General features: G+C 44.2%; 1 protein-coding gene across 3 annotated transcripts in view; it reads right to left on the bottom strand.

Annotated features, from left to right (window-relative positions):
* Positions 1–3,163: 3,163 nt before the first annotated feature.
* kmt2a (lysine (K)-specific methyltransferase 2A) overlaps positions 3,164–22,231 on the bottom strand; it is a 38,657-nt gene continuing 19,589 nt past the window's right edge. For 2 of the 3 annotated variants that reach the window (XM_012917147.4, XM_012917149.4), the window contains exons 15-34: positions 20,939–21,049; positions 20,602–20,675; positions 17,358–17,572; positions 17,146–17,240; positions 16,921–17,058; positions 16,675–16,833; positions 16,429–16,540; positions 16,256–16,334; positions 15,951–16,111; positions 15,713–15,859; positions 12,973–15,613; positions 10,224–12,884; positions 9,733–9,801; positions 9,425–9,651; positions 9,201–9,275; positions 8,925–9,099; positions 8,638–8,745; positions 8,467–8,547; positions 8,207–8,336; positions 3,164–8,124 (exon numbers count right to left, since the gene is read on the bottom strand). In XM_012917147.4, coding sequence (XP_012772601.3) covers positions 7,849–8,124; positions 8,207–8,336; positions 8,467–8,547; positions 8,638–8,745; positions 8,925–9,099; positions 9,201–9,275; positions 9,425–9,651; positions 9,733–9,801; positions 10,224–12,884; positions 12,973–15,613; positions 15,713–15,859; positions 15,951–16,111; positions 16,256–16,334; positions 16,429–16,540; positions 16,675–16,833; positions 16,921–17,058; positions 17,146–17,240; positions 17,358–17,572; positions 20,602–20,675; positions 20,939–21,049 — 7,734 coding nt within the window. In that variant the 3' untranslated portion in view covers positions 3,164–7,848. The remainder of the gene's footprint in view (positions 8,125–8,206; positions 8,337–8,466; positions 8,548–8,637; positions 8,746–8,924; positions 9,100–9,200; positions 9,276–9,424; positions 9,652–9,732; positions 9,802–10,223; positions 12,885–12,972; positions 15,614–15,712; positions 15,860–15,950; positions 16,112–16,255; positions 16,335–16,428; positions 16,541–16,674; positions 16,834–16,920; positions 17,059–17,145; positions 17,241–17,357; positions 17,573–20,601; positions 20,676–20,938; positions 21,050–22,231) is intronic. The other variant, XM_012917150.4, reaches the window with a different exon arrangement.

Raw genomic sequence — 22,231 nt, 5'->3', positions numbered from 1 at the left:
AAACATGAGCGCAGCCTCTAATTTTAATGATGTCATTGCAGCTTTTCTTCTTCTTCTTCTGTTTTTTTTCTAGCTCTAATGCCCATAGCTGAATGAGACAGTGGACTAAAGTAACACCTATAATGTCCATAAGTATTTGACAGACTTGAATGAGGAAAAGAAAAGGGAGAAAGGAAGAGGGGGGAAAAACAGCGGAGAAGAGGGACGGGGGATAAAGGGCAAAAAAATGAAAACCAACTAAATAAGCAGACAAAAAAAAAATACATATATCAATCACCTGGATCACCTGTTGAGAAAGAAAAAAGAAAACAAGCAGAAGAAAAGGAGAGCAATACAATAAACAACATCACGATGATCTATGGGAATATAACAGTAAATACTAAATATTAAACATTATTGTGCAGCACGTAATATCGACAGTGCACAGTGTGCTTTGAGGTAGGAGCCAAAAAGGGTGTAGTTTGTGTGTGTGAGCACCCGTGTGTACACCTGTGAGCATGGACGCGCTTGTTTTTAAAAGGTTCCTTCATGTAATGATCTGATAGAGGGTGTGGGGGGGGCCACAGCCCCGTCCTCCAGGGCATGAAGCAGGTATGGAGGAGATCAAGACTCCAGACATCCAGAGGCCCCCAGAACACAAGAGACCAAGGAAGACCAACAGCAGCCGCGCCACTGTCCCAGAAAGAGCTGAGGAGAGCCCCAGATGAGGGGTCACTCAGCAGCTGCGGAGCAGAAGCCAGGGGGAGTTGCAGTGACGCGCCCGTGAGCTCCGCCGGCAGCCAGCCGTGCCTGAGTGACCAAGCCCCAGGCCGAGAGGCCGGGGGCACCCCTGGACTATTGACTGAGGACCTGTTTCATGGCTTCCTTGTTGTTTCAGGACAAATTAAGCAGATGATGAGACAAAGTCCAAATGTTCACTGGAACTCTCAATATGAGGTTCAAAGGGACACACTCAAAATAAACCATCTTGAGCAGAGATGTCAAACTCTTGTGTGACTCTTTGGGCTTAAATTGTAAGAAAAGGTGTTTCAATTGAAGAAAAGTTTCAGCAGCTCGTTGCCCAGACTGCCTTGTAATTCTAAAACAAAAGATTTTTTATTAATATAAAGCTAAAAGAAAAAACAAAACACCCTGAAATTTCTATAGTAATGGCCAAGATACATACCTGAAGTTGCTCTCCGATCCATTTATCAGAGCATGAATGTGTATGTTAGAAAAAAGTGCTTGTATGACTTGGTGAATGGGGCGCGTTGTATAGAGTGCTAAGATAGAGTAGAATAGCTCAAAATAAGAATCAATCCATTTACTTCAGATTTTATGAGCCTTGGGAGACTTTGCCCTGGAATTCTGGCCCCTGTATGCTTGACACTCCTGCATTAGAGGGCTAAGAAACCCTTTGGGAATGCCCAAATTAACAACCTGGTTCATCCTTATAAAATGAATACACTGATGAGCTCAAAGTGGAAGATCACAAATTCACTCTGAGTTTGAGGTCAAAATAGATGCTTGTTACCCTTTTTAGTAAACAGCAGTTATACCAATGAAGCATTTGCTGTGGTTCAAAGCAGATTCTCAAAGTTACATTGGAGTAAACTGAATCACTTTGGGATTACTGATCTGTGGGTGGACTTTTTAAAAGGTCTGCTCTGAAAAATTAGGTACCTCACAGAAGGTACAAAATTATTCAAGCTTGATGTTCACTGTAGGAGAATAAAGTAGTATTAGTCATTCAGCACTTTTGTATTGACACTCCTCAAACAAACTGAAACAAACACTATTTAATCAGACTATTACATCAAGTCAGTTAAATTTCTGGAATATTGATTTGGTCAGTTAAATAGCCGTGGAGGTTATTAATCAGTTTCAGCTGCTTTGGTGTCAATGGAATTAACAACAGGTGCACTAGAGGGGCAGCAATGAGACAACCCCCAAAACAGGAATGATTTTCCAGCTGGAGGCCACTGACATTTTTCATGATTGTCCTTTTACAACTTTTGTATTTGGCTAGAGTCACTGTAACTAGTAGTAGCATGAAGGGATACCTGGACCCTGTAGAAGTTGCACAGGTAGTCCTCAAGGATGGCATATCAATATGTGCCTTTGCCAATAGGCTGTGTCTCCCAGCACAGTCTCAGAAGCATGGTGGAGATGACAGGAAACAGAGAGTTACTCTAGGGGAGATGGACAGGGCCATAGAAGGCCTTCAACCCATCAGTTGGACCAGTATCTGCTCCTCTGCAGGAGGAACCAGATGAGCACTGCCAGAGTGCCTTCAACAAGCCACTGGTGTGAACATCTGACCGAACAATCAGAATTGGACTTCATGTGACCTGAGAGCCTCTAGTGCAGCCTGTGCTCACACAGGCACTGCCTGGCTGCCATTTGCCATTGAATACCAGAATTAGCAAGCCAATCATTAGCACCCTGTGCTTTACACAGATGAGAGCAGGTTCAATCTGTGCTCATGGGACAGCAAGGGTCTGAAGAAGCTGTGGAGAATATTAAGTTGTCTGTACCATTGTTCAGCACTATCAGTTTGGTGGTGCTGAACATGAAGGTCCGGGTAGGCATATCAATGCAACGACACACAGGCAATAGCATCCTGACTGCCATTAGATATCAGGATGAAATCTTTGGACACATTGTCCGACTTTGTACAGGACCCACTCCCTGGTGCACAACTATGCCCACCACCATGTGGCGAGAGTATGCAGTCAATCCATGGAAAATCAAGGAATTGATACCATTGAGTGACTTAATCCATCACAACACCTTTGGGACATTGTTTCAGTCTCAGAATTCCAGGACCTCAGTGATGTCGTCTCATTAGGAGCATGCCCTGATGTTGTCAGGCATGCATAAAAGCGCACTGGGTTCATACAAAATACCGATTAGCATTTTGAGTTGCTGCAATTAAATCTCAGCAGAATGAACAAAATCACTTTGATTATCGGGGTGTTTGATTTCAGCCCTCTGTGGACTGATCATTTTCATTTCCATCAAACAATGTGGCATCCTTTTTGTTCCTAACACATTACCCAGTCCATATCACCGCAAAGACCTGATTTTTCCCCCCATTGAGATCTGAAAAGTGTATATAAAAGCCAGAGTGTGCAATCCTTTACAAATCACATTTGAGTAAATGAGGCGAGAGACAGAGGAGTAAAGGAGACATGTTTATTATTTAAACTATCACTTAAATAAAAAAGTGCATAGAAAATAAACATGATTAGAAACTTTTCTTTTTACACTTATGTACAACTTTGTTTCCAAATTATACATTCAACCAAGTAGTTTGTGGTTTATTTTCACGGTGGTGGTTTTCCTTCATTTCGTTGATGTGTACAAAGAAAGATCGCCTGTTTTATGGGAGAAAATATGACTGCTGTGAATACCGTTATTACAGAGAGCGGGAAGAAAATGATAAGACAACGGCAGATAATCAAGGCGAAACAAACTAGCCCGTTCGTGATCCCTCTTTTCCACGTCCTACTGCGACACCGCAACCCACCCTAGGCTGATAACGTCTATACATGTGAAACAATCAGAAAAATTACAAATACAGGTTTAAGTACTTGTCTGACCTCTCCAAAACCTTGATTTGTAAAAGAACAATTCAGGGTGGATGTTGCACGAAATAAATAAATTAAATGTTTTCAACATCAGCATTATGACTTTCTACAAAAAACAGTACATGATAAGTACAACCAAAAGCTTCATAGGAGAGAGAGATAAAGAGGTGGTCAGGGAGACGAGAGAGGTTTCCAACGTGAAAAAAAAACCTGATCAAAAAAAACCAAACAAACAAAAACAAAAAAAAAAAAAATTAAATTAAAAGAAAAACGCCATTTTGGTGGTATCTTTAAAATCCTGGTAAGCCTCCACAAACCCATCTCCTAATTTTTACCGCATCAAGTAAGCAGTCTAAAAAGTCCCTGTTAAAACATTAAAAAAACTAAATTAAAAAAATAATAAAAGAAAATTAAAAAAGAAAAAACATTCACTACAACAACCAGAAAAAATGGATGACCTCAAGAAGTTCACAACCACATTAATACAGTTACATTTCTCATCACATTAAAAAAAAAAACAACAAAAAACAAACAAACAAACAAACAAGAAACTACCCCCCCCCCCTTCCCCCAAAAAAGTTCCTTTCCAGAAATAAAACAAAAAGAACTGCAACGCTCCCTGCTGCTGCGGAGGAGGAGGAGCGCTCACAGGCACAGCAAAACTGGTACTGGATATCAATATACAAAAGAGTGATGCACGTTAGATTCAGCGGATAGTACTGTAACACAAAACCATTATAGAGTACATTGAAACATTGCTATTAACCATTATAAATCTGCTGTTTTTGCTACTGTAACTAAGTTTGTCTGTCCATTCCATATATTGTATAGATACTAAAGTACAAGAAATTACTATGCATGTTTCCGTATAATATTGTTAAGTATTTATACTATAATTACAGATAATGACGTAGAAGTGCCACTGGTGTGGCGTGGTAAAATGAAGACCAAAGAAACAGCAGACAGCTTCCTTATTTGTATCTATGCCGTTTTAAAAACGGTGAAATAAATGACTTGTCGTCAATAAACACACTCTGACCCTGAAAAAAGCAGAAGTGGCTCTCGTGAAGAGAGAGTCGTAGACAGAGCCCTTGGCGCCGGCCGACGCTAGCGTGAACTGTTTGAGCTAACCTGTTGTCCTACAGACAGAAAACACTGCCCGCTGTTTTACGCCTCAGTGTTAATCCCAGTGCTGAAATGAAACTGCTCCCTGGCTTTGAGGTCGTATCGACATGTCTTCCACATCTACCAGGGGTTGCTGACACGACAACTTAACAAAAAAAAAAAAAACCAAACAAAAACCAAACAAACAAAAAAAAGCAACAAAAAAAACCCCTAAACGAATATAGCTGACAAAGCATCAACATCCACCCACGTTGGGTGATGTGGAGGAAGAATATACATTCATCGTTGACCTTTAGCAGCAGAACCCAGCAAGCCCGGTTGTCAGTGTAGGACTGTGTACGCCCGGCTGGCCCGCCGGCGGAGGCGTCAGGGCTCTCGGTGGGAAAGGCGCAGCCGAGGTTTGTACACGCCACACCGTCAGGAAGGAGAGGGCTGCTGGTGTGGTCCCTGCCTTCACTTTGTTGAAGTAAAACAATAAAAAATGTAAATAAAAACAGAGTCAAGTGCACTTTGCTAGAGCCTCAAACACCACTGTCGGAGTCATCAACACCAATCCATAAATTTGAAATATCAGGGCCTGTTGCACAAACTCAGAGACGGTCTGTGCTTCTGGTTTCAGTATTGGGAGCTTTTCCTACGCCTGTTCAGTGCCTGTGTCACAGCTAAAGTGCAACCCATTTTAGCTTCACTTTTACAAAACCAAATGAGAGGGTGGTTGAGGGGCGAGCCGCTAACAACCTTAAAAGGCGGCAATGAAGTCACGATGACGAATTCCTTAAAAGGGACAAACGGAGCAATCGGCTTCAGTTGCTCAGTGGAACCAGTCACTCTCTGTTTAAATACTCTGTTTAGGATGTGAAGGCTTTTAAGAGAGAAGAGGCATTTACGAACTGAGGTGAACCACGAGGAGACTGGATGAAGGTATAAGAACGATCTCAGACTGCTGGTGAGCATTGAAGAGCAGTCACCACAACACCATGCTTCTTTTAATGTATACAATGGCTCTAGTCGGATATGATGAGTGCTATAAGTAGCATTAAAATAAAGGCACCTCTTCATTATAGCCAAAGTCTTTGCAAGGACATAACGCCTTAAACTGACGGGAATCTTTGTGGGGTTTTTACATGTAAATATTTCATATATTGCCAATCGGCTGCAAGCCTATCGACCCTTGGCTCATTAGTGACCGAACCACTTTGATAGAATCGCCTCCATAAGGGCTCTATCCTCGGTTTGATGTGGTGTGGAGACAATAAGGCTGGAGAGAGGAGAAGTCGGCTATGGATCAACAATCTAAACTCTCTCTCTCAAGTGCATAATAGTAGTTCACATGACTGCCATACTGTCAGCTAGGACTGGAACAATTAAAATAATAATAATAATAATAATAATAATAATAATAACAACAACAACAACAACAAAATAATAAAAAAATGTCAGCTCTGACCAAACGGCCCAGGATAGATAAAAGAGCTACTGGTGGACTGAACTTAAATGGGGACCAAGCCATAGATAGACCAGCATCAGTCTTTGGAATCAAAGAAAACATTCAGGGTACGAATTTTAAAAAGAAAACAAAAACAATTATTAAAAAAAAAAAAAAAAACTCTGGAAGGCAGCGGGATACAAAACATAGAGACCAAGTATTAGTGTTTGTAAACCCCTATTTTCTACAAAAATGGCAATAAAATAAATACAATTTTTTAAAAATATAAATACCATCATTAAGTGCTATTCACTAGTGAGTGCTTTTAAGGTTTTTTTTGTAGAAAAATATACATTATTTACATTTTTTTTTTTTAAAAGCAAGCATGATATTTCCCTGTCCATAATAAAAAGACAAAGAGACAAGACTTTAGAAGACTTAATACAAATAAAAAAGAAATAATTTTTTTCCTCTTTTCTATGTTTATCACAACAGGCCAAGAAGAAAACAAGCCGAGTGAAAAATTCAATTCAAGGGCGCAAAAGTTTGGTTCTCTTTGCTGCTGTAATTTGGAAAGTGACTCAAAAGTCCAAGCTTATACGATTACCCGAACGAGTTTGATAACAACAACAGCATGCACAAACTTGCAGACGTCTCTGCGTCTGGAAAACAGGCCCCAATCCCACAAAAATAAAGAAAAATCAATTATAAATACGTCTACTCAAGCACATCAGTAGGTTTCTCTGGTCCCTCGGCTGTCAGTCCACCAGAATCTCTAGCTGCCTCGCTCTCTCAGGCCAGAGGCTTCATCTCACTTTCATGTAGCTACCAAGCTGTCAGACTGAAAGTCAATTTTAAGATGGTATCAACCTCAGATATCATCCTTTACACAAACTGACAAAAACAAATCTTTTTCTCCCTTCTTTGTTATTTCCACTCTTCCTTCCTGTGGCGACTGCTCCCCCTAGTGTTTCAACCTGTACGGCTCTGATCAGGCTGCCATACACGAGCAGCTCCTATTTACAGTGTTAAATGTACACACCTACACACTTTTTTTTCCTTCTTCTTCTTTGGGAAAACAAAAAGTCAGATTAGGGGAAGGTTCCAGTAAAATCACAACAATTCTGAAGGCATCGAGGCACATTCAGACGGGGAGATGTGCATCAATAACAGTTGACACTTAGATCAACATGAAAAATAAAAGAATTTCTAACAATTTTCTAATTTTTACCTTTAGTAAAAGTCCCTTCAACAAATTGCACTTTGGTGTAAAATTGAACCAAGTTCTTTGATATTTTTTTTTCCTTCTGTGTTCACATCTGAGCACAAGTAGACCAAGACATTTAGAAAATTAAGGAGGATGGGCCAATGCATAAAAACAAAAATATAAATAAATTATGAAGGGGGAACTTTCTGACATGACTTTCTGACTCACCTCTGAGTGCCAAATGAAAGCGAGACATAAGGAGGCACAATATGTTGGTATTTCTACAAATGGCGCGTCCTCCCAAAAAATGGCCCTTCCTGCATATACAGTGCAACCGACAGCTGCTGAGCCTGCTGTGCTCAAAACCATCAGCGGAGGGCGCCGACGGAGCTCCTGGCCTGCTCGCAGCTGTGGTCCATCATAGACCAGACGCATGAAATCGCCACAAACCCGCGTGCTGCGGGTCATTGTGGTGCTTTTGCTCAACAGTCCTCGTTAAGGTCCTTCAGGTATGGGCATCAGTTGAGGAACTTGCGACACTTCTTTGCGCCGCAGTTGCACGGCAGCTTGTTGCTGGCGTCTTCGATGGGGAACTTGTAGTCATAGGTGAGCTCTTCCCCGCAGTAGATGCGGCGCGAGGCGAAGATGACGATGTGCTTCTGGCCGTCCACGGTGATCACCCGGGAGTAGCAGTTGGGCTCGCAGGAGTGGTTGATGAAGCGGGCAGCGTTGCCGTGCACCGTGGCATCCACCACCTCGTAGTCATCGATGCGAAACATGTAGCAGCCAATGCCCTTTGAGGAGAGAGAGGACAGTTTGTATAAATAATCGAGTTAAGCAAATGACGAAATCATCGGAAATCGTTCAAGTCCTCACCTTCCCATCGTAGTATTTCTCCCGTTTGTCAGTGAGCACAGACCGAATGACGTTCCCCGAGTATTCGATGACCATTTCTCCTGCTTCGATGGTTTTCTTGCAGAAGAGGCCGCGGCCATGGATAGGAGACCTGACGGGAGGATCATAACAGTGGACTGCTCTCAAAATTAAACAGGCAGCTATCTGTTATTTATCTGAGCACTGAAAAACAGCTGATAATAATAAAAATGATGACACAGATTTAACACCACTGATCTAACCTGTAGACTCCCACAGTCTCCTTCGAGGTGGCCTTGAGCTGTTTGAATCTCACAGCAAGTGGAAGCTCCATGGAGGCACGTCTGCGAAGGGAAAAAATTATGAATGTAATATTACATTTCTTTCTTTAAATAAAGCATAATCATTTTTACAAAAAATGAGTTTTTATTCACCTGGCAGTCCTGAGCTGCACTTCATCATCATCGTCTTCCTGCGGCCTATACTCAGGAGGTTGGCGATGTTTTGAGGCCAAGAAATTGAACATGTCGAATACTGACCTCCTGGTGGAACAAACAAGAATCTCAATAAGCAAAGCAGCATCCCTGGAAACAGTTATCTGTACGGTTTATTAACAGTGTGCATTATATAAAGTGCCATTTCTGCTCCGATTGACTTCTGGTTTCCTGACACGTGCTCTACAATTTCATGGTCAGAAGGTGTGTGTGTGTACCATACTGACCTGTGGTGGACTTCTGCACGAGCCGAGCCGTGGGGGTTGATGGGAGGTTCGTCCGTTTCCTCCGGTTTGTGGAAGCGGAAGCGATAGCTTCGACAGTGCCTGGTGCCGTACAGCTGCTCCAACAGGAAGACTACAGCCTCATGGACGACCCCGAGCATCCTCAGTCCATTCACACCTGGAAGGAGCGGAGAAACACCTTCATCATGAGGCTTTATTCAAGTATATATGTAAAGTACCTCTAGTTATTATTTCTACACTTTTAAAATTACACCTCACCTTCAAAGGAGAGCTTTTTGAGTCGTGCACTGGAGCGAGCTTCCTGCACTTTATCAGTGAGGGATTTCCAGGCCTCTGTAGGGGAACAGTCGGTATTTTATGCCCAGTGTGTGGTTTCGTTTTTGCAGACTTGATTAAAACATTTTTATTTTTTATCACAAAAGCAATTTAAATTTGAATTCGTTTTGCCAAAGCAGGCGCTACAATCAGTTGTTTTCTTTTACCTTCAATACTCTCACAGCGGATGTGGAACCCGTCCTCACTGCAGATTTCAAAGATGATACCCTTTTTGGGTTTACTGTCTAAACCGTTATCCCTGCTGTTGCCATCCTGGTCGGGCGGTGAGGTCACAGGAAGAGAGCCTGCTCCTCCAGTTGCATGAGGTTTGTCTTTTCCCACCACTTTCCCTGGTAAAACGTGTCCTTCGGATGTCTTCTTTTTACCAAGTACACTAGAAAAGATGCGAACCAAACATTAAAGCTATACCGTATGACGATTTTGAAAACAGGTGATTAATACTGATGCTTCATACCTCTTGTTGGTCGTCTTTTCCGGTGGCTTTCCTGTGTCCACTGGCTCAGAGGAGATCGGCTCTTTGGAGCTGGTTGGGGAGAGGATGGGAAAGGTTGGAGTGTTTTTGCATTTTACTGAACAAAAGTGGGTTGCTTGAACAGCTGTTACGTGGTTAAGTCAAACAGTATAGCTATGATAAATAGAGCAACCATCATCAATAAAGAAGTTCAGTCCAGTTGACATATTTAACTTCTGTGTCTGAAGACACACTGAAAACTATTCTGTGCAAAAAAACAAACACACAAAGCCCACATTCATTTAGGCGAGACATCTGAAGAACACAACATACTTTAACCATTCGTTCCACGAAGAAATGAATCCCAAACTTAGACATTTTTTCAAATATTCTGAACACAGTCAAAATTGAAATTTCTTCCCATTATTACGGTACGTGGAAGTAACATAAAAACGATTTCTTGGCTACAAGTCACAGGTCTGTTAGTGTCTCACCTTGGGTTAGAGGATGGGTGCTGTCCTGCAGGGTTGCTGAAATGTTCCTCAGGCAGAGAGGCCTTAAGCTTCTTCCCGCTGCTTACATCTAGACTCTGCCTGCTCCTCTTCCCTTTCTGTTTGCCTTTCTCTGCTCCTGAAACTGCAGCTGCTGCTGACACTACTGTGGAGGTAGGTGTCATATGCTCTGATAACTTGGAAATAGGAGTTGTTCTACTGCTCTGGGAGTGCATGGATGTCCGTGTTTGCGTGAACACTCCAACAACACGTCCCTTGGTGGGACTTAGAGGGGTGGATGGAGCAGGAGCTAAAGTAACAGTGCTGTTTCCACATGAGTCCACAAGCTGGGGTCTGTTAATGGGTTGAGACTGATGTTGTAAGTGAACACTGCTGGCGTCTGTCTCTCCTTGCTGGTTGACAGCCATGCTGATAGTCTGTTGGGAGGGCAGGACGCAGATGCTGCTAGCTATTGATGTCTGAACAGGGGAGCTTAGCTGTGACATCAGAGGAGCTCCTCCTGCTGACTGAAGAACCACAGACTGATCTGACAGGCCCAGGGCGTGTGGACTTGCTTTAAAAAGGAGGTTGCTAATCTGCCCTGTGATCTCAGTTGAGCTGAGAACAGGGGTGGAGAGTGATACTGATCCTGGGGCAAGAAGTCCAGCTGCACCACTAGGGGGAACAGACACAACATTTAACACTGACTGGCTGGGGTTCAAGCCAGAGACTGAGCAAGGTAGGAGATGAGCAGAGGAATCGTGGCTCAGGATACCAGGCTGGGCAGTACCAGAAAGCCTCTGCTGAAGGAGAGTAGTGGGATCTAAGTACATCACCCCGCCGGATTTTGGTCTCTTGATTATATTGGGCATCTTGCGTTGAGAAGTGGAGAGAGTGCTTAACTCAACTAGGCCACCAGGTTGACCGGGGATGCTTGCAGTAATCTGAGGGGAAGACAGGTTGATGAGGGTCATATTGGGAGGGCCTACTTCAGACGGGGCCAGAGTGGGCTGGTTACGGGAGCGCCCTGACTTTTTGCTTTTTCTTGGCAGAAGACGAGAAATGGGCCTCTTCTTGCCATGAGCAGAGGCAAGTACAGTCGGGGAAGAGGTGAGAGAGGACGGACTCGACACTATGGCAACACTGGGACCTAACTCGTGTGGTCGACCGGCCTCCGAGACCAGAATCTGGGACTGGTCGTGGGACTGAGACGGCAAACCAATGAGAAGTCCTGAGGTGGTGCTAGGGATTCCTGTCTGAAAGCCTGTCTGTGTGGGTCCTGTGAAGGTGTGAATCTGAGAGGGGTGAGGCATGGTACCCAGAACTTTGCCCCCAGCAGGAAATATTGATTGGGTTGAAGACAAGCCAGTATTTAACCCCGTGGTAAGTGTCATGGAGCTTAGCACTGCAGGCGAGCTAGAATCCATCACTCCTGTTGCACTAATCTTTTGGGTGACACCATTAGGGACAGTCTGGAGGACATAGAAAGGCTGGAATTGTTGATTGACTAAAATAAGCTTATCAGGACCTGGTTTGATGACTGCTGGGCTGGACACTTGAGCCTGGGAAGGTCCTGGGCCTGGTGCTGGAGTGGCGCTGCCTGCAGCTGCTGCCGCTGAAGTCGGGAGGTATTTCTGACCCTGAAGAGGCAGCGAGGGTGAACTTGGCAAGCCGGGAGTACCAGAACTCCTCGGAATATCCTGGTTAGCTGGTGCCTCAACTACCTGGCCAATAGCAGGGCTAGGAATAAACTGCTCAGGAGTCATATGACCTTCTGAGACCTGCGTATCCCTGTTTGCCAACGACGTACCATCATGCTGATTCTCTGATGGTGACACGCCTGGCCCCGCTCTCTTTTTGTCCCCACTCTTTTCCCCGCTGATGGTCTCTGTGTCCGAGTTCAAGCCCAGCATGGTGCGGTCTGAGGTATTTGAGATGAGACTCCCAGCGCTGTGGTTCTGACTGGTGCTGACAGTCGGGCTGCGTGTGGTCAGGACAGAGAGGTCAGACGGCAGCTCCAAAGGAAGATACGGCTCCTCCACAGATATTGAGCTATTGACACTACTCTCTACGACCCCTCCGCTTTCCGCACTGGGCAGCGGCTCGGAGAAGTCATCAAACAGAATGTCTTTACGTCTGTTGACATCCACTCCAACATAGCTCTCATCCAGCAGCAGCTCAGAAGAAGATGGCTCAGACTGCTGACCCAGAGCTGGCAATGACATAGAGGGGGTGTTCAGGACAAACTCCATAATATCTGATGGCAAAATGTTCCCACAGTCATCACTGTTGTTGTTGTCAGAGTCGGATTTAAGCAGGTCTGTGCTGAGGGACAGCTGGGCCTCGAGAGGATCCTGACCCTGACTCTGCGGCTGGGACTTGACCCCACCTCCGAGTGGAAGACAATTTTCCTTCTGATTTTTTCTGCCTTCTCGGGTGTTTCCACTAACTGCTCCGCCACTGCTGTCGGCCTCTTTGCTTGACTCGTGGGAGTCGGCCTTCTCAGTGTGTCTCTCTCTGCCTCTCCTCTTGGGAGTGCTTTTATGTGTGGTGGAAGAGGACGTGGCTGTAGTGGTTGTGGTGCTGGTGGTGCAGATGCTGGTATCACTCTCCGACCCATCATCGACGCCATCAAGCTGGCCGATACGCTGCTTGCCCAAGGTCCTGTTAGGCACAGCAAAGCACACATCAGATTATCAGAGTCAAGGAGATATTTCAGATAATTCACTTCATAAAATATGTGTCTACTTACAAAGCGCTCAGCATGTCCTCTTCAGCTTTTTGCTGAGCCCTTCGTTGCTGCTGCTCCTCGTCCTTTAGAAAACGCTGAAGCTGGGATCCTCTTCCCAGACACTGGTCTAATCCTTCTATAGATGGCAGGCCCTCACCAGGATTAATTATTGTTCGAGTGAAGTTGTAGTAATAAGGATCCTTACCCCTATGTTTCATTCCACTGTCTTCATCCTCTCCACTGTCTCCAGATGAAGATGTGGTGCTCATATCGTCCGCTCCATCGACCTGCCCCTCAGCTGACTTCTTGCGGCCACCCGTCCTCCTCTTAACCACAGTCCCGGCTCCGTCACCGCTGCCATAAAAAGGAAGGTCTTCCTCACCATACGAGCGAACCCCATAGAAAGGCGTGAGACCGAAAAACATGTTGGAGCGTGCGCGTGCGCTGCGTCGAGGGTAACGCCGCTTGGCCGACCCTGATCCGTCACTGTCATCTTCGTGATGTTTATCCTCCATACCCCTGTCATGGTCATCTTCGGGGCCAACGCCCTCATCCTCAGTGCCTTGCACGTGGAGACCGTGGTGGTCTCTGAGCTCTCCGCGTGGGCGCTCTTTATGCAGTTCCTCTTCCTCTGTGTGAGTCTGGGTGTCAGATTCAGAGCTGTCACTGCTGCTGGCAGAGGAGAAGAGAACAGTACATGCGGAGCGATGACCCCCCTGGCCAGCAGGAGAGACTATGGGGGCAGTGGTTGTGGGGCAGGAGGACGAAGAAATACTAGTAACGGTGGTGGTCCCATTAGGGTCACTCTTAATATCAGTCTTTAGTGGAGCTGTAGCTGGGGGTTTAATTGATCGCTTTTTCTCTCTGGAGGACAATGAAAGCTGGTTAGTTGCTTGCTTGCTGTGAGACTGTGAAGAGGTCTTCATAGTCTGGTGCAAGCTGTCCAGGCTGGAACTGTTCTTCCTCTCTGGACAGGAGTAACTGTCTCTGTTCTTTGAGGATGACCTGTCCCCACCCTGGGTATCGTGCTTCTCTCCCTGAGCCTTCCCATGGCCTTTGGTGCTGTTTCCTAGCATTGGAGCTTTGCTTTTGCTGCTGTTGTGAGAAGTAGGGTTGGTAGCGTGCGTGTTGGAGCTGCCGGCAGCTTTAGCATTATTGTTGAGAAGGGGAATCTTGTTGCTGATGTTGACGTTTTGAAAGGTCTTCTCTCTGTCACGGTCTTTGGACACATCTCTGCTGCCTGCTGTTTTAACTTTGGGGTGTTTATCTTTGGCAGCTGAGGCTGCAGCTGGAGAGGCCAGGTGCACGGAGCCTCGTTTAACAGCATCATCCTCCGCTGACGTCCTCGAAGGCCACAGAGGCTTTGCGGTCGCTGCCGTGCCTGAACCTGACGAGTACTCGTTTGATTTCCGTGTACTGGACTTCTGAAATGGAGGTTGCGGGGAGCCGGATTTTCCAACAACAGAGTCCTTATGGAGTGATGATGATATTAAATTTCCAGTGCTGCTACTACTCTCCTTCCCTGAGCTGGGCTTGTCCTTGTTCTGGTTATTGTTGGACGCTGGGCTGGACCTCTGACGAGGCAACAAACTGAGGCTTGCCGAAACATCCTGATCTTTGCTTCCATGTTTCCCTTGCTTGTCTGTCTGCTTGGTGCTGCCAATTCTCTGCTGGCTTGTGTGAACAGCAGTGCCAACGGGAGGGGAAGACTGGCCTGAGCCTGCAGGTCCCAGTCTTGGGTTCTTACTCTCTCCTCCAGAGTGTTTAGACTGGCTGTTTGCGTTACTGTCCTTCCCTGAGCCAGAGTCTTTGTTTCTCTCTGTGCTTCTATAACTGGAATCTCTCGACGGAGGTCTGCCCTTGTCAGCATCTCTGCTGGATGATCTGTCTTTACCTTGGCCTGAGTCTTTTCCTGTTTCCCTGCTATATGGTCTATACTTTTCAGAGTCCCGTAGTCCTGTATCTCTATTCAGTGACCTACCTTTGTCCATATCCTTATAGCTGGGATCTCTAGAGGATGACTTACTTTTGTCAGTTTCTCTAATGCTTGATTCTCTGCTCGCCTGTTTTCCCTTCTCAGTGTCTCTGTTTGTTTGTCTCCCCTTTTCGGAATCTCTTAAATGATCTCTACTGATCGGTCTGCCTCTGTCAAAGTCTTTCAGACCAGAGTCTTTACTCAGCGGCCTCCTCTTTTCTGGCTCTTTGGTTGACATTTGGTTCCGGTCAGAGTCTTTCTGCCCAGGTTCTCTGGATGATCTACTCTTGTCAGTATCCTTAGAGTCACGCTCTCGACTCGGGAGTCTCCCCTTGTCTGCCTCTCTCGTCGCTTGGTCTCGGGAAGGTTGCTGTTTGTTTCTGTCCGAGGAGAAGTGTCGACCTCTTTCTTCGTCTTTTTGAAGTGGGCTCCTTGCTGAGTCTTTGCTGAAGTGTTTGGACTTTTCGGGGTCCCTGGCGGGGGAGGGAATGAGTGGAGGGGGTGAGGTCAGGGGTCGTGACAAAATGTGAGATGTGGCGGTGATTCCTCTCTGTCTGTTAAGATGCTGGGGCGGAGGGGAGAGGGAAGGCGAGCTGTGACGACGTGAATCAATATTCCGCGTACCGGGATTCACCAGGGAGTCTCCCACTGTCACAATCTCGTGACTTTGGGGCTGTGAAGAACCTCCTAAAATAAAATAAAAGAACTGTTAAATTCAGACTAATTAAGCCAAATAATCAGTTTGAAATCAAAGTTTTAAGTGAAAAAAAGGCTGCACATTTGTACCTGGAGATGGCATGGGACGAGGACCTATTGACCGTTGACAAGGGGGGTAGCTGGGATGTCGGTTCCTGGTGTAAACCCTGAGCTTGGGGGTGTTGGCAGGGGAAAGTGTGTCAGAGCGCCTTGGTGATTCAAATGGATCAGGAAAGTCTAGAAGTGAAAAAGAAAGAGAAATGCATTAGCACATTATAGCTCTGAATATGGTTCTCACTGTAACACACACATTTCTGAACTATGTTACCTGTTAAGGAAGGTGGGCTGTGTGCTATTGTGCGATTCTCCTCAGGAGCCATCATGTTCTTTAGATCAGAATCTGCCACTGGAGGGTGACAAACTAGGATCTTGCAGGTATACACGCAGCGTTTTCGTGCATCTAAAGTACTCCAGTACACCCTCGAACACCTGCAAAGACAATTTATTTAGTTGAGCAAAGATGGCAGCTTCCTTCGCCAATCAGCAATTTAACTGCACAGAGCAAAATAACACTGGCTTTTAAAACAGCAAAAAGACTTTAAGATAAAGGTTAAAAGCAACAACAAAACTCACTGGTATCCCACAGGAAAGAGTTTGCGTTTGCAGTCTGAGAGTTCAGTTAGTATTCCCAAACAATCAATTGCCATCGAGCCTGAAATGATGATATTTAAATCAGCGGTCAGCAGAGTAGGAACTGCGAAAGGTCAGGGAAATGTCACAAAAGAATGTACCAGCAATCAACCTACCAATCATCATGTGGACATTTTCAGGCTCCAGTCCTGCCAGCCACTTCCTCCTGAGATTAATGCCCTCCATGTCCACCAGGATCCTGCGGGTCACCTCAAACCCAGACACCACCTCAAGAAAAAGTACATAAACAGAAAAGGTAAAGAGAGAACTGAGAATCTAAAGTCAAAGCCCTGGCATCGCATGGTTTTTCCACGCAAAACACCTAAGTGTGCTTTTAGTGATATATAATGAGATTTCCTTACTTCTCCTTTGATGAGGTCCCTGTGCTTTGGACAGTAGACTTTTTTATCTTCCAGGAAGCTGCAGTGGCACTGGCGGGCACACATGAAGTGGTAGTTACTGGTGCAAGAGGTAAGGCAGCAGCTAACGGTGGCTCCTGGCTTTTGACACTTCTCACACCGCTAAAAGAAAGTACAAATTGTAAACGTCCAATAAAGGTGCACTGAAAAAGAGTGGAAGATTATAAGGCACTAAGTGTTCTGGTTTACCAGCTGTTTTCCCCTGAGAACAGCCATATGAACATTTTTCAAAGACCCGTCATCATCCTCGAAGACCTCTGCGGACCACAGAGCACAATTCACATGGGACCACTCATTCTGACCGATGTACAGCAGCCTGCCTCCCTCCTAAAACAAAGAAAAGAGTGAAAAGTAAGAAAGACTCAACCTTGCGGTCTGCGTCCTGAATTTTGCTGCTACCGGTAAGGCACTCACATTGGTGTTCTCGTCTCCATACTTCAGGCACAGGACGCACTGCCTGTTATCTGTGACGCCTGGTGGAGGAGGGAGCTCTGGGCTGTCCTCGCGATCTGGAGAGAAAGCAAGAATTCAAACGCAGCTTGAATCTATATGAAAACCAGTCGACAAAGCAGCGTGCAAAACAGCACGCACGCAGGCATTAGTAACATATTTGTAGTCCGCCTTACCAGGCGAGAGTAGGGGCGGTGGGAGTATAGAGGGAAGTAGCGGAGGAGAGGAGGCCGGAGAATCAGGTTCGCCGGGGGTCTTGGGCTGGGGAGCAGGGATGATCTTCTTCATGAAGTGTGGGTGCTCAGCACGGGAAAGCTCCTGTCTCTCCTGCCACTGGGCGTAGTTGTGGTCTAGGGACGGCGGCAGCACAGCGTTGGGGAGGAGCCCACTGCTGTGGAACAACAACAGAGACGGGCACCATTACCTGGCAACCTATCAGCAATGAAACTGATTGGGGGGGGAAAAAGCACATTTATTTTTGTTTTGTTGCAAATGACCCCATGTCACATAAGCAACTGATGACAAAATATGATCACGATTTGTTACGTGGGTTTAACCTCCACCCAGTAAAGATATAGCAGATGATGTGGATAAATAATGTCGGGTTTTTCAATAAATAAATGTAAACCATCTGCTTCATTGAATCAACACAAGTTATCAGCAAACGGTGAGAAAAAGCCTTTTATTCCCGTTCATGTGTTCTTTCTGATTCATTAGTTGACTGCCACATTTAGAATAGGTCATTGCCATTGGAATATATTGTGTGACAAGTAATATCTACCCCTATGGTACAGATGATATGCTGGAGCTGTTTTTTTAAGATACTAAAAAAATAAATAAAGTCTGAGCAGCAAGTGAGCAGTGACACCCATGTTAAATAACCACATTCGAGGAGTTCTGCCAAGTCAAGAAAGCCTGGGTAATTGGTGTGATGTAAAGTCTCACACTTAATAAGCCAGCAGAGGCTTCTAAAAGCAAATCCACCCAGCAATGGCCACAGGATACAGAAGAATCATTGGTTTCCTTGACTGGAGCACTGATAAATAACACAATGAACTAAACTGACAAGCAAACCGCAATTAGACCACAAGTATTTATCAGCGAGTCTTCAATTGAAATATGACACTGTTACGGTTTCCCCTTCAAACAATGCCCGAAGGCAAAGCAGAAGAAATAGTCTGAGAAAGCAGAGCGACTGAGAAAGTTGGTGAATGGATATGTGTCAGAAAAACTCCAACATGCAGAGCAGTAAATTTCCATCAACTGTCTATTTAAAGACTGAAAAGTTAGGGGGGAAAAGTCAACTTGTAGCTATTCCCTCTAAAAAATGTCAATGTTCTTCTCTCTGTACACATGAGGACAAAGTATTTAAATTAAAAGCAGGGGATTTTAAACACAGCATTTCCAAATGTACTAGTTTTCTTCAGAAAAAACACAATACTAGAATAATTTCAGGGAAAAAAATAATTACCAGGTTCAGTATTATTAGCACAAACCACAAACCACTGCTGTAAAGTGATGGGATTTAACTTTGCAATGCTCAAAGCTTGTAAAATCAAGTTTAAACTCAGGGTCATCTTCCAAATAACACACAATATAAAAACATCAGCAAGGGTTTGAGCTGTAACTTGAGAAAACATCATGTCAAAAACTAAAGAAATCAGTTTAGACTTCAGAAAAAGAACTGTTGATGCTCACAAAGCAGGAAACAGATATATAAAGTCACCACAGTGTTTCCAAGTGTCATGAACAGGAGTGAGAGGTATCATCAAGAAATTCAAGGAGAGCCAAACAGAACAGATCCAGCCTGGCAGATGTAGGAAGCAAAAGATTTCAGACTACAAAACGACTGCAGACCAAAAAACCCCTCAAATTCTGCATAAAGAGACACCTTTGCACCAGACTGAAGTATATTAAGAAATCCTTTGGTAGGATGAGAGTAAACTAGAGCACTTTGGCCACAAAGACGATGATTATATTAGGAGAAAGAAGCGAGAGGCGTACAACCCAAAGAAAACGGTGGAGTGAAGCACGGTGGTGGGAGTATGATGCTGTGGGGATGTTTCGGTGCATCTGGAACTGGGAGAATCTCGTCAAGGTGAAGGAATCATGATGAAAGAAGGATATGTGAAGATTTTGATAGAAAACCCAACGCAGTCACCAAAAAACCCCAAAAACCGGGGTCTGGGTTGTTGCTCTGTCTTCGACCGATAACCCAAAACATCCATCCCTCTTGGTGAACGACCTCCAGAAGACCAAAGTGAATGTTACTAACTGGTATGCAGGCTGCTATCAGGCCAAAGTGACTGACTATTGACTATTAGCATCGTGGGAGCAAATAATTCTGACCCTCATAATTTTTGGTTTCTGTGAAATAATTTTGTTCCTGTGTGGAAAATAAAAGTAGGATGTTTGGAAGTGCTGTGTTTCAAAATTCCATTAAAAATGATTACAAGGGGAAAAAATAATCCTGCCCTTATCTATTAATAATATGAGTTCTTCAGTACAATAACAATAATATTAATTCTTAGCACAAAGGCATGACATGACATGCTCATATGTCATGTGACTGGAAATAACTACAGTTTATCTCTGTGATCCTGTCTTCTTCTGTCTTTAAAAACAGCACTAGGTATTGTATAGTATTGTATATAGTATAGCCTGGGACCTTTAACAGCCACTGCCAGAAGGAAATGTGGTATCAGCGATATTCTCCACTCAATCATCAGTTGATCAAGTTGTTAAAAAAAAGTCTGGATTGAAGTGTTTTAGCTCCCTATGTTTGAAAACAACAAAACGATTTCCTTTACCAATCAACGAGACACACGGACTATCACATGACACCGTGATCTCAGCCCTTAGTTTGCATTTCCATTAAATATCTCGGTGGATGTTTGTACAGCAAACCCACACGTTTTATTCTTTTCAGTTCACAGCGCTCTGGTTCCCTCCTATATACAGATGATGATACGGTGCCTCCCAAAGAAACCACATCTTGCTTCTCATTTCAATAATTACAGACCAGCAGCTCTTGAAAACTGCAGTTCTCTGAGGTTTTTGGACAGGCTCACTTTACACGAGTATTAAAGTGAAATCTTCTTCTCTGTAATTACAAACATAACTTGCGATACAAGTTTAGAAAATCGTGGCAAATAAAACACTTCACACAGTATATTAAGACTGAAAGCACTGCCTTCTGGGTGGCATTGCTTAGCTACTGAATTTCAGATTTTGCTCATATTAGTCTGAGCTCATTTTAACTTCATTTTAGCAAATCTTTTGTTGGTTATTTTAAATGCATTTAAATAATTATCAAGAACCAGAAACACTTCTGAGTGCCAATACGAGCCAATCGGAACAGGTAGTGAACACTCTCGTATGAGCTCTTGCATTTGCTAAGGTATAACGACAGACACTCACTTGGCAGAGACTTTTTGGCTTTCCCAGAATCTGGACTCTTTCACTTTGAACCATGGAAAGGTTCGGTCCATTTGCTGAAACAGAGAATGAATTCCATTAACGTTACACATCAGCCTACTCAAGCACTTGTGCAGACCTGCATTTGGAAGCGATCGTGAATGTCGTTGGCGCAGCTTTAACTCGATTAGGACAATTAACCTGTAACTGATGAAGGAAGAAGAAAACGCTTCTCACAATGTCTACGTAAACGTGTGTTTCGCTGTTGTCATTTAACCTCATTTATGCTTGCTGTGTTTCTAGCCGTGCCATGAGACTTGAGCTGATCTGAACTTCTTACCCGGATGAAAAAGGACTTGACCATGCTGTTGGCTTTCCTGCTCTCAGGTTGGCCTCCGTCACTGTTGATGGCTGTCTGAATGATTCGCACGATGTCATCGCTAAACTCCAGCTGGGAGAGAAATGATGAACACAAATGGCACACAATTAAGCTAATGAACATTGGTGGAAAGGACATTATCTCAGCCATCTGTGTTAATTTCCCATTACACAGCACAGGTCTGACCAGGGAGTCAAGATGTGGCTACACATACCAGATTAAAATCAAATATCAAACATGCTCTAAAGTAGGGCTGGGCTATATCATACCGTTCACGGTATGATGACACATGATGAGTAATTTTGGGCAACGATAGGAAAATGAAATATCGCGATAGAATATGGGTAAAATGCGCTTGCGCAGTGCCTATGTTTACATACGCACATGGCGGCGACGCAGAATGAGAAGAGCAAAAGTGGATCGTTAAATGAAACGGATGAACCAGAATTGGTTTGTAAAAATGCTGCAGCTTCAGTGGTGTGGAACTGGTTTAGCTTTCAACCGTCAGATACACATCAAAGCACTATTTTTGGTAGAGCATGCTAGCGAGCCGTCGTTATTACCGTGTTGTTTGGAAAATACGGCACACTTAAAATCAATCCTTTTATTTTTCTGAAAATCGACAGTGCCCCTTATAATCCCGTGTGCCTTATGTATGAATTCTGGTTGTGTTTACTGACCTCGAAACGATTTTATGTCTTATGGCTCGAAAATCTGTCAAATCTTTTAGTACGACTTTGCTAAGCTACAAAACTGCACCGCTTCATGGATTGTCGGAGCATTACGGCTATCGTAGGCAGGAGCCTCGCGGAGTGATACGTACTGTGCTTCGTCATAATATTACCGTATTGTGTGTGTATAACCTCTTTTTAAGTTTTGTGGATGTTATACATGGTTATGCTGAGGACATGTCGGCCAGTTTCCACTGGAAATGCATTTTGGTTAAACTGTCAGCAAGGAAATTGCACTGTTACATTTTTATATAACTTTAATGCACATAAAAACAGCTGCTTGTTTAAGTGAAAATACATTGATGGGGTTTTTTGCACTAATAAAGTTGTGGAGTTGTAAAGCATTTTGTCTAGTGTCAATTATATCGTCAGTTATATCGTTATCGCAATTTTTCAAATGTATATCGTGATAAATATTTTTGGTCATATCGCCCTGCTCTACTCTAAAGGCTGTGATTTAAAAAGAAAAAAAAAAAAGTACAATCTGCTTCAAGAGAGCTTGTGAGCTTTGTCATATGTTTAG

This window comes from Maylandia zebra, linkage group LG14 (genome assembly GCF_041146795.1).
Source record: "Maylandia zebra isolate NMK-2024a linkage group LG14, Mzebra_GT3a, whole genome shotgun sequence".
In the NCBI taxonomy this organism is placed as follows: domain Eukaryota; kingdom Metazoa; phylum Chordata; class Actinopteri; order Cichliformes; family Cichlidae; genus Maylandia; species Maylandia zebra.
This window is presented reverse-complemented; position numbering and strand designations above follow the sequence as displayed.